Source organism: Lepisosteus platostomus, chromosome 2 (assembly GCF_059453375.1).
Source record: "Lepisosteus platostomus isolate fLepPlt1 chromosome 2, fLepPlt1.hap1, whole genome shotgun sequence".
Taxonomy (NCBI): domain Eukaryota; kingdom Metazoa; phylum Chordata; class Actinopteri; order Semionotiformes; family Lepisosteidae; genus Lepisosteus; species Lepisosteus platostomus.
In genome coordinates this window covers 1,913,269-1,925,847 of record NC_142612.1, presented here as the reverse complement: position 1 = coordinate 1,925,847, position 12,579 = coordinate 1,913,269, and the positions used below count along the sequence as shown (strand labels likewise).

At 39.4% G+C, this 12,579-nt stretch overlaps 1 protein-coding gene across 1 annotated transcript in view; it reads right to left on the bottom strand.

The window, feature by feature from the left end:
* The window catches only part of igsf3 (immunoglobulin superfamily, member 3), a 106,764-nt gene that overhangs the window by 45,027 nt on the left and 49,158 nt on the right, over positions 1-12,579 (bottom strand). Inside the window, exon 3 of the mRNA XM_088644671.1 lies at positions 2,960-3,373. Coding sequence (XP_088500797.1) covers positions 2,960-3,373 — 414 coding nt within the window. The remainder of the gene's footprint in view (positions 1-2,959; positions 3,374-12,579) is intronic.

Sequence of the window (12,579 nt, the reverse complement as noted above, 5' to 3'; positions counted from 1 at the left end):
AAAAAGCAGACCTTTACTCATGTGATTGCTGCCACTCATTCATCCATTGCAGAGCAATCGGTGAAGTCATTCAGACTCAGACATAGCCAGTCCAGACCCATTATCTCTTATGGAAAGTATGACAATGAAGGATCACTGAAACACGGCTGGGGGGCTCGCAAAAGAGTTTCTGTTGCAAATATTGTGGCATTATCACAGGTTCATGGAAACATCAGGTTTCAAGATCAACTACACAGGGCAGAGCTTCAACGTCAGCTGGTCTCTCGCCTGGTTACTGCCAATAAGGCAGGGGCTCAGCAAAAGATTCAAGAATCAGAGTTAAATCAATGCTGAAGAAGAAACCGACATTGGTACCCAAAAGAAGTTCAGCAATATAGTTCTCTCTGGAAAGACTGTGTCCAGCATATTCAGGGCATCACACAGGGTGCTGCCAATCACCGGCATCCCACACAAACATCACTGCTTAATACTGTGCTTATTTCCTGGCCCGGCTCCGCAGAGCAATCTGCGACAAACGATTGACTCGGGGCGCTCCGCGGCTGCACAGCAATCCGCCCGTTTACAAGGTCAGGTCCGTTTCGACACCTTGGATCCGCGCGGCGCGATACACGCTTTCATCAAATCCAGCCGCCAGGGATGAACGGTTAAGTGCACAGACAGAAAAGTCATTTTACCAGGGAATTGCTAGCTTGAAGGGCAAAATCACTTAGCATGTTGAAGAGCAGAGAATGCTGAGAAAGAAGCAGAGAGTTCGTTATGTTTCTTCTGTATATCTGTGATGAAAACTTTCAAAAAGTCTTGTGTGTCTGAAGACATCTGTCTGGATATATATCTACAGTGTATGCATGTATAAATATATAAATAGACATAAGAAGACCGAACTGAATGTTGTTTACCTGTATGGCAACCCATTATTTGGAAAAACATGTTTTAAATTCATTTTCCAATTTTTGTCAAATCGGTAATATTAGAGAAAAACTAAATCTAATGAGGATCGAGATGAAATAAGATTAAATAAAAATATTAGGCTTTGGCCAGTGAGAGCTTTCCAGCTCTGGATCATTTTGCAGACTTTAGAGATTCAGAGTAACCACGGCTATGTCTGCATTCAAACATCAAGCGTTCATAAACTTCTAAAAATAAAATAAAACTACATTCCATTTATCTCATACTAATCTGTATGAGATTAGCCTATATTTACATTTAATAAGTATCATTTTTATGATACTACCATAACTGAGTCATTAAAGATGTCTCTGATTAATATTTAAAATCTGATCTATCAGGTCTTTTCTCAACAGGATAAATTATCACCAAAGCATGATCAGACGGATAATTTTATCTTTGAAAAAAACTTCACCGGTCTGTTTTAAAAGTAACATTAAAGAGGACAATAGAGAGCACAGACATCTCTGTGAAATGTGCGCATATGTACTAAAACTTAAAAAGGCAAATGTTCTGAACAATTTAACTTCAATTTTTCACTATGACCCATCTTGCTGTGATATGAGAATTGCTCCTTCACTGTCAGTTCCTTTTGATCTTTAATTCTTGAGAAATGTGACATTTCAATTGTTTGGACAAAAACATCTATGAAAGAAATCTAATTCAAAATCTCTCAAACTCATACTGTAGAAGAGATCGAAAGTTAAATGGAAAAGAGAGAAAGACTTGTAACCACAAACTACATTTTTAGCATGGTACAAATGTCACACTTTAAACAAAAATACATTTTTCAGAGTGAATGGAGACTAACCACTCACATATTCAGTTTGGATTTTGTCTGGGTATTTGAAAGCAATGCAAATATTTTTTTACTGGAAGTATTCTGAATACCTTATGAATTTTAATTTATGTAACACTGCAAAATAGCAATGCTTTCTTATTCAAAATTTGACATTTTTCTAATACCTTACCTTTATTCAAAGAACCAGCTTTTACCAAATAGTAGTGTTTTTTTTCTTAATATAACAAGGATTTGATATATTGATATAAGTCCTGAGAATAGTTTAAAGTAAATCACCATAATCTGCATTCTGTGTAACTCGAAATCAGATGTGAAGCAAATGTCCTTGAAAGTTTCCAAAGACTCAAACTGTTCTCAAGAGAGTAATGTCTAATAAAGCCCAGAATTAATACAGACCTCCAACTTGAGATTCTCAAGAATATTTGATCAGAAATGTCACAGCAAATTCTCATCAAATGTGGATGAGTAGCACAGTTAAATTCTGCAAAGTAATTACACTGCTGTCATAGCAAGAGATTCGCAAAGCTGTATTTTAGCCGTGAGAAAATCTTAAGACTGGTCTTGTTTAGACATGTTGATCAAGAGCTCTTTTAAGCAAAAAGTAACACTAATGCAACACTGGAACCAGAATCTGTTTGATCTCCTACTGTGAAACCTTTTGCTGTAAATAAATGTAAATTGGTCAAAACAGGTTTCGAAATCCATCTTGCACGAAGATGAATAATTTTGTATTTATACTGATATTCAGTACTTGTTTACACGGATTTTCACTTGGAGCAGCCATCGAAGTCCCAGCTGATCCCAAATCATTTTGTAATGCCTATTCTGCTTTTAGAGCATTTACCGATCTACACCTTTTAGGCAAATAAGAAAGAACCATTGGCCTTAAACAAACCTGAGCAAAACAGTCATGGTATCCCCTAATTACCTCCGGTCAATAAAGAGCCCCATTTCTCTCCTCTTATTGTAAATCTCCATTAACCAGATCTCCATACATGGACAGGGATCCTCACAACTTCAGAAAACACCAGCAGGATCTGTATTACTCCGTGGCAGCAAAGATAATTAAGAGGAGAGATGTCTTAGAAATGTAGAATACATCTGGAACATTTTAAACTCAAGCTAAACCATTTACATCTTCTGTCACGCAATACCTATCCCTACCAGTTACCTCATTCCGGCCGCCCTTTCAGAGATAAGGCTCATACACACCTGTAGGCTGCACGTTGACGATTGTTTTCTCCGACTTCTTTCTAGTCATGGCGAACCAGGATCTGTCGGGATCCTGGATCCACTCAGCTGCCTCACAGTAGATCTCCCCCTGGTCTGAGGGCTGCAGCTTGTAGATGCTCAGTCTGTAGGCTGTGCTGCTGGTCTTGTCCAGCCTCACGTCTCCGGAAGAGAACCGCTGCTTGTAGGGGCTCCCAGAGCGCAGCACGAAGTCCTTGGACAGGTTGACGACGTCCTGGGGGGCGCTCTGCTCGGAGGCGAGCAGGAACCAGGCCACGGAGACATGGCTGTGCTGAGAGGTCTGCTTGGACACCTCGCAGGTCAGCTGCAGGGAGTCCCCCTCCACTTTGTTAACAGTCTGGGCCGCAGACACGACACTCAGGGTGTCTGGAATGACTGCAAGACAAAAGTCAAAGATCTGCACTTAAGATGCTGAAAACACCCTCTCCAGTGCTCACATCATGTTGGAATACCACCAGCTGATCTCAAGCCACATCAAACTGACAATACACACGGCAGCGTTACATAAAAATGGTATTGATGCTACCGCAGTATGTTAAACAAGTATTATAACACACAACAGCTAATTTCGTCTGAGTAGAACTGTCCTTTGAAAATGATGTAAGACAAGACCTTGAAATTTGCTTGACAACACAACTTCAATCCAGATGCTCTGGCTCATGTTTACATTAGTCACCTCTCTTAACACGCAGAGAAAACAGCTCAGAACGTAGACACTTTTTCTCATCTTTTTTTCCCCTTTTTATTAGCTATTCCAGACAACAGTAAACAGATCACAATTGTTAGCTTTGGCCCGAAGAGTTGGGTTGCAACAGGGATGCAGAAAGACGGGCTTCACCATTTTAGGAAGTGATGTCAAGGAGGATTACAAGCACCAGTCGTGAAGAGGAACTTGGTTGCTGTTCTTCCTCCAAAACTTTTGTTTAAAACATTTAATGAATGCAAAACATGAAGGATTTTCAAAGACGCTGAAGATCTTTGCTCTGAAACCCTCATCTTTGACTCAGATCCCTGATTGTATAATCTTGTGAAAAACAGTCTGGTCTGACTCATGCCCGACTCAATGACAAGCATTGTGGAAGAAAATTCAGACATTGCATAATCGCTGAGAAGCAGCCTGTGATGTCAGGCTTATCACTGGGCTTTGGCTTCATGCCAACCATCTATACAAATGCAGTTGCAGGTGTGTGAGAGCAAAATAAAAAAAATTACAGTGGAGCTCAAATTTCCTAACTTAACGATTTTTCCAACTGGACTTTACCTTTAAAAGGTACAAACCTGCAGGTTTGAATAATTCTGCCTCGACATTTAAGAAAGTCTAGAAAAAAAAAACAAAGCAAAAAAATACAGATTATATACTGGATTTTAATCCTTTGGAACCACTGTTTATAAGGGACTAACTGTGGTTTGAAACCTTAAACAATCATCTATGCAAGAGACCGCAAGGGATGGTAAGAGGAAACACAATGTATATTCTTCCAAATCCAAATATTTGAATACACTCCACACTAACAAAGGCAGAATGAACAGCAGTGGCCAATGACGAATAAAATAAAGCAAACTGACTGTGTTTTTATAGCAAAGAAATACCTGTAAATGTACAATATTATCTAAAGCCAGACGGCTACCATGAAAAAAAACAGAGATTCAAAAACCAAAAGAATTAAGAAGATCCAGTTGGGCATTAAGGAAATAAAGTTAACTTTCACACCAAAATAATTTTTGGCAATATATCACACATTACTCACTCCAGACTGTCTGAAGGGAATGACTATAAATGACTGTCATGTCTCATGACAGTCTGACTACTTTTTTGTAGAAGATGACAAAATCAGGGTGATGCCACAGGCAATAATTTGACTTTACATCCATCATGACCACAGCATTTCCAGTTGTCAGTTATGGACAGTTTTCAACAATCTTCTAAGACTCATCCATGGTCACATGCAAGCTCTGTCCTTTCATTCATTTAAAAGGAAACTAAAAACGACTCCCCAGCTTCTCCTCACCAACCCAGTATTATAAAGCAGGGTGCTCACCATGGGAGAAGCTGTTCGTTTTAAAGTAATTTTAAAGGTTAACAACCCCAGTCAATCAAGCTCTCCTGCAGCTCACAGGACACAGGAATGGGAAACCTTTCTTAACAGTGTTGAGACATCAAAGAGAAAACGTCATTAGAGTTTTAAACAAATACAGATGAGAAGCAAAAATACTCATCTAGATGAGCTTTATCTTTAGAGAGAATAACCATGGTTTAGAAATGCAGTGGGGTATTTACGTGAAACAGACTTCTCCATTGAGCTCATTATCACTTTTTTGCCATTGATAAAGTTCTGCTGACAAAAGCAGACCTTAGCCCTTTTATTATTTACCAAAGCTTCAGTCAAGAGATTAACTGCGTGCCTTACACTGGACTACACCCACACTTGTGTCAGTGGGATGTACTGACATCCTAACAGCTACTCAGCAGCTCTCTGTGCAGATCTTCAGATTTCCATACCACTTGGTAAAACAAGATCAGAGCAGCTGCTCAACAGCAGACTGCGGTGTGGTGCGTACAGGAAGGGGGTTCAATGGTCAAAACCAGTGACTGTACTGCTGATAACACCTGCCAGTCTTCCCACAGGAGGAACTGCAGAGATCTGAACAGCTTCCCTTTTCACAACAAGCTCATGACACCCTACCCCTGGGAAATTGATAATGTTACACTAGTATGTAGAATAAACTGCACATTAATACCACACTCCCTTTTCTGTAATTGCTGTGCTGAAAGAAATTATGGAAACAAATATGCTATCTATACAGAATTTACAAATAATCCTTAAACCCATTTGTTTAATATACATAATCCAATATCACAAACCATACAAAAAATAAAAACAATATGTTGTTTAAGGCATTAGTATTTTATATGTGAGCCCTGTGCTTTGTACAGAACACAAGAGTTGTGTTCATGTTCCTATTCAGTTTATCTGTTTATGACTGTGGAATGCTGTTCAAGGTATCCGGTAGTATTTTCTAGAAATTCACACAGTTTTTACTTGCTGTTTGTCTTTATACTTGTATCTTCATGTACTCTCAGTGATGTTAATACTAACACCTTTAATGCAGGAGGAGCTGTCTGTGTGAAACGTTCCACTGGGGTCTTTTATGGAACAGTGTGATGGAAGAGAATCTGCCTGAATCCGCCAGTCTACAGGACCGCAGACATTTCTCGTCTTCATTGTAGCTAGTGCACATTCACCATGAAAACGCTCCCCAGTCCACCCTTCCAACAAACTGTTATTGACTAAAACATTTCGAACTCAGGCTCATCTGTAAAGAGCCACTACATTAGAGAAGGGACAAGAATAGAAAGTGGCAGGGCCTGTGTTAGAGGAGAATAAGCATTAACCAAATGTACAGGAAGGGAGAGACCTTTTTTTTTCCCTTAGATCTTCACAAAGCGCCCATGAAACCCTAGTCTTTGTCACTGGCAGGAAGTGAAATATCACACCTACACTTTCGACTTCAGGGGAACACGGCGATCCTGCCAGACCTGGGGGTTTCAGCTTCTCTGTGCACAGGACTGGAAAAACCTGTGTTTTCATGTGTCTGTGCTGTGGAAAACACTCGGATGCATTAGAGCTAAATACAGTTAAAATTAATCTCCTGTTAGGGGAGGCGAACATACTAAAGTCCTTAAGATCAAAAATCTTAAAATCAAGAGTAAGAACCTGAATAGCATCTGATTAGAATTTCAGATTTACAGAAACATGAGCAGGATATTGTTGAAATACAGATGGAATGTCCCCCATCAAGCTTTAAATAGATGCAGTCACACTCGGCTTTCTCAGGAACCACAGCATTTGTCTCAACGCTTGCGGTCTGCTGGTCTTACTCAAGTGCCAGAAAGAGCCACGGGAGGTCAGTGGCAGATACAGCCCGAAAAAAGCATTGTTCTTCCCGCTGCATGTCCACACCACTGGTCAGGCACGAGGCCGGGACAGCTGGGCCACTGCTAGAGCGCCGCCTGTGCCACAGAAACATCTCGCAGGCATATGGCTCACAACAGGTTTGAAGTCCCTTCCCAATTCCTTCCAGAGAGCTTTCTGCATACGACAGCAGCCCTCCCAGAGGGAGGATACCAGATCCTTCATCGCCCAGTCTTCCCAGAGACTGGAGTGTGTTTCATTGCCATACTCCATACTCTATGCCATACACAAGTGAGTGCCAGTTCTAGAATATATTCCGAGACCAGGGAGGCCACAAAACAAAGTCTGTAGACCAGGCTTTTTCAACTGGCGTGGCACGAGAACTACCCAAGGGTGCCGTGAGCGTCTGCACGGAGTTTTCAAATCAATCTAAAATCAACACATTGCTCCATCTTAAACAATGTACAATGCATCTGGAATTGCAACTCATAAAATAAGACACACAAGGCATGAAAATTAAATTTAGGTATTGTTCTTTTGAATTCTAAAACATGAACATTTTAAACGCAGGGGGGTAAAATGAAAATAACATGATAGTTTTTACTGGTTATAAAAAGCAAGCATATGCTGGTCAAGTCTTTCCATAGTCGTTAGTCAATATTTCCAGTGGGAGAGGTTCCCTGAAGGTAGAAGAGCCCTCCCTGGAGACAGCAGCTCCAAGTGCAACACCAACGTTCCCTCTGCGGCTCGGAAGCTGCCACATCTCAGCCAAAACTGCACGCACACATCTCCTCACACAGGACTAATCCAATTGCAAAGGCTCTTGCTGGAACTAAAGCCTCATTTGAAGCAAGCTGCAGATTCTCAATAGATGCGGACAACAGCAAAAATAGCTTATAGTGCTTAAAATTTCAAAAGGCAAATACTGCGGTTTTATTAATATTCGAAAATAAAAACACTTATGACAGAACATGAACTGGTGGAATTTTGCCAGCGAACATACTGGCAGTGAATTCAGAAGGGTCCTTTGTGATGTTTCTAGACATACCCCAACCTAATTGATGGAAATGAGATGTCTCTTGACAGAGACGACAGTTTCTCGTTATCTAATTGAGTGAGAATCATTCCATTACATGAAAGGGAGTGCTGAATTATCAGCCTCAAAGATATTTTTACTGCTTGAACATACTGCAGAGATGGAGAGGGAGACAGATGGCTGGAAATTGTTTTGTTCTGTGTAGAGTTCGCACTAGATTGGCATTCATAGTTACTCTGTGGAAGCTTGTGCTGTTGGGCTGCTGAAGTAGCTGTTCACAATAAAATAAAAATTGTGACTATTAGGTCATACTATTTTTATAATAAATGCAGTGGTGATATTCTTTTTTCTATCTTGAATGACGAGTCAGAAATAAGAAACTATCAGTTGAATGGCTTTTGGACATTTGCTTTTAGGTAGCTTCTTAAAATTAGAAAACTTTCCGAGCATCTCTTGAAAGTCATTTGCACTGAAAGTCCAGCTACAAAATTGTTAGCTTTCCTTAAAATCTACCACCCACCCAAAACACTACACTAAGGAAATATTAATTTCTATAAGCCTGAATTGAAAACAACATCCCATGATACATCTTGAATTCTCACTGTTTGTTTATGTTTAGCTACAACAAAGCTGAATACATTATATTGTGCAGCCCTATCAGATACAATTTCAGATGTTCTCCCTGCTACTTTCAATAATAATAAAAAAAAATCAAAAATTATTTTATATAGCACCTTTAAAGTTGGCTTCTCAAAGCGCTTTACAGGATGACAACAACAATGGATGGTGGTACTGAGAAAAGCAGACGGGTAAAGAACAGAACCAGTTCAGTAAAGTCTTTTCTGAAGAAGAGGACTTTGAGTCTGGATTTGAAGGAGTTTAGAGAAGTTGACTCTCTGATATCCTTGGGGAGAGAGTTCCAGAGCTTGGGGGCATAACAGGAGAAGGCCCTGTCACCCATACAATGTAGATGGGCTTGGGGGGCAGTAAGGAGAGCAGAATTAGAAGAGCGAAGGTTGCAAGATGGGGAGTAGGGCGATAAAATTCAGACAGGTACTGAGGTGCCAAGCCATGCAGAGCCTTATAGGTGAACATGAGGATTTTAAAGTCTACACAGAATTTGACCGGAAGCCAGTACAAGGACTCCAGGATAGGAGTAATGTAAACACTTGCACTAGATCTGGTCAGTTTGTTAAGAGTAGATTTAGATACCCCAGCGAGTAGAGCATTTCAGTAGTCAATTAAAGAGAACACAAATGTGTTGATCAGCTTTTCAGCCACAGTTAGTGATAGCATAGGGCGTAGTCTAGCGATATTTCTGAGGTTAAAAAAAAGATGTTTTGACAGTATGCTGCACATGTGGGTCAAATGTTAAGCCAGAATCGAATATAACCCCAAGGTTTTTCAATTTTGATTGAAGCTTGAGTACAGAACCATCTACAGATAGGGTTATTTTTACCTTCTTGCACATTTACTCATCACTTAATCTCTGGCTTTAAAATGAAAGGTTTCAATACATAAAGCATATAAACAGTCTAAGAGTTCCCAACAACTGCATGGATTCAATATAACTATGTTATACATAACTTTATTTTCATCGCAACGTGTCAGTGAGGCCAGCAGGGGGCGCTCACCCTGCGGTCTGGTGGGTCCTAATGCCCCAGTACAGTGACGGGGACACTATACTGTAAACAGGCGCCGTCCCTCGGATGAGACGTAAAACCGAGGTCCTGACTCTCTGTGATCATTAAAAATCCCAGAGTGTTTCTCGTAAAGAGTAGGGTTGTAACCCCGGCGTCCTGGCCAAATTTCCCATTGGCCCTTACCAATCATGGCCTCCTAATAATCCCCATCTCTGAATTGGTTTCATTACTCTGTTCTCCTCCCCACTGAGAGCTGGTGTGTGGGGAGCGTTCTGGCGCACTATGGCTGCCGTCACATCATCCAGGTGGGGCTGCACACTGGCGGTGGTGGAGGGGAGTCCCCATTACCTGTAAAGCACTTTGAGTGGGGTGTCCAGAAAAGTGCTATATAAATGTAAGCAATTCTTATTAATTATTAACAAGGACCATGGCAGTAATTAAAGGCCTAGAAGTGGATTTTCATACATTTGGACAATATAATCTCTCATAAAATGAACAGTAACACAAAAGCTCTTCTGCTTTGACAAAATACCAAGCACAATGGTATTCAGTCAGTCTTGTTCCCCAGTAGCATGCAGTAGTCTCATTGCCCTATTGTTAAACTTAATATTTCAGTGAGTGCCAATGAAATTACACAAAAGGTACTTTATTGAGAGATACAAAGACTCTCAATTGATTTTTGCAGAGTTAATTCTCAAAGGAATATTTTTAAAAATCAATGACCACTGCTACACACGTGAACCCTTATTCTACTTTCAACAAACAACTATGGCGATAAATTACGATTCAATTACAAAAAATTACTAATTTAGCTTATTAGAGGCATTGATGAACTCAGGATACTTCAGGATATTACTGAAAAGAAAAATATATTAGGACAGAATGCTACCTTTTTATCACTCTTATGTCGTAAACTTTAGTCTCTTAAGTTACAATTAAAGTCATTGTTATTCTGGCATTTGTGTAAAATAGTACTGTGAATAGAGTTAGAACATGCTGTAGTTTAATTTCTGACTAATATCATCACATGCTAATAGAAATATGAAAAATACTACAAGCACACAAAAAGATGCCACCTTTAAAGGTGCTACATAATTATTATAAGGAATGAAAATGTTTATAAATTGTAAACATTTAATGTTAAATGAAAAAATAAATATGAGAGATCCCAGAGTAACTTCAGATTGGACATTTTCTATATCCAAAAAACTTTGTGAGGTGGTCAACAATCACAAACTGATACAGGCAGAAAAGTGAAAACTAAAAAAATATTAGTTCAGTCTTCACTGTATCCCAAGAGACAAAATATCCATAATGACTTCAAAGAAAGTTTGAAAAAGGTGGGGGACAACACTTATAAAGCATTGAAACAAAAGTACATTTTGTTCTTTTCGAGCAAATAATCTGAAGTAAAGATTGATGGGTTATACTCTGCAATAAACTCAACAGCAGAAAGCATAGACGCCTAGAATATCGACATGTCACATGAAGAAAATGGTGACAGCACAATAGCAAGAACACAACAGCAGGAGTTCAGTGGTGACCTACTGTACTGTACATTTCACTGACGTACCAGGGTGGTATATAGTGAGACACTCATGGGACATGCAAGAACCTCCATCACTGTCATTCACAAAGCAAGAAGAACCCTTCAGATTAAAACAAATCTATAAGTATGATCCAGCTAAACTGACAGGGAACAGTTCTCACATGCTCCCAAAGACACCATAGTACACTTAATATTACACACTTTTCCCCCCAAGAAGCTTAATGAAAAAAAAACTTTTGGTTTTCAAAGCTCATCTGTCCTTTTTAAACATCAATACCTCCTCTTGAGCCGAGATGAAGATAAAAGGAGAGCATCTCAATGTTCAGCAAGTGGCTAATCAATTCCCTCGTTCCATTTAAGCTATCCTGAAGCGTTGGTCTCAGCACGGAGTCAGCGCCATTATGTTTGAAAGAATCAGGTACTCTTAATGAGTTTTTGGTAGAACAAGAAGCTATACCGTGTGAAATTTATTTGGAGCATTTGTAACAGTGACAAAGAAGAGGTAATGGTCCCAAAGGCATGGCAAATCTGTCGGCACAGTGGTTTTATTACAGAAGCATCCACTGCCAGCTCCATTTATACTGGACTCTCTTGTACGGAAACATGTATTATACACTTCATGACGACCCCTACAGTGGGAGAAATATTCACTGATTTTGTAGGTTTCTTTCAGGTGAATATGATTTCCAAGCGATGTGAATCTTGGATTAACTATACATCACAGTATTATCAAAGTGCAGTTTAGCTGGAACATGTCATGCTTATTGTTTAAAATGAGCCTCAAAGAAGTCAAGTACTGGAAAAGACCCAGCTCCACACTTCTCTTATTTTGATGTATGAGGCAAATTGCAAAAGAGTTTTTTGGGGTCTGAGCAAAATGTTCCACAATCCCTGAAGACAACCATTATAATCCCCTTTTAAACACATCGTTCAAAACTTCTGTATACCATTTACTTACTTCACGCATTGCAGTCAGTCTCCAGTAAAATCTTATTTGCCTCCGGCACACTTTTTTCCCCCACAACGAAGAAATGGGTCTTTTGCAGAAGCACACACAAAGCTTCTATCACTCAATCATGCGTTCTGTGGAATATCTAATGAAACTCATTTTTAGAAGAACTGCTTCCAAATTCAGATTTAAATTCTTTGGAGCAGCATGTGTTCTTGCCTTAAGAAATAAGCTGTAAACCTTTTTATAAAATTGTAGCTGTACCACAAAAATTACTCTGCAAACAAAACTTTTGAAGATTAATCATTTTTTCCCTGCTCTTTAAAAGTCACATTTTTTTCCATTTTCAGCCAAATATGCATTATTAAAAAATATACAAAAGACAAGAAATGTTGAGCAAAAACAGGTTCTACATGGAACATTCAAATATTAAATTCCAAAAATATTAAGCAAAATATTATATTGACCACAAGTTATGCAGAAAGTGCAT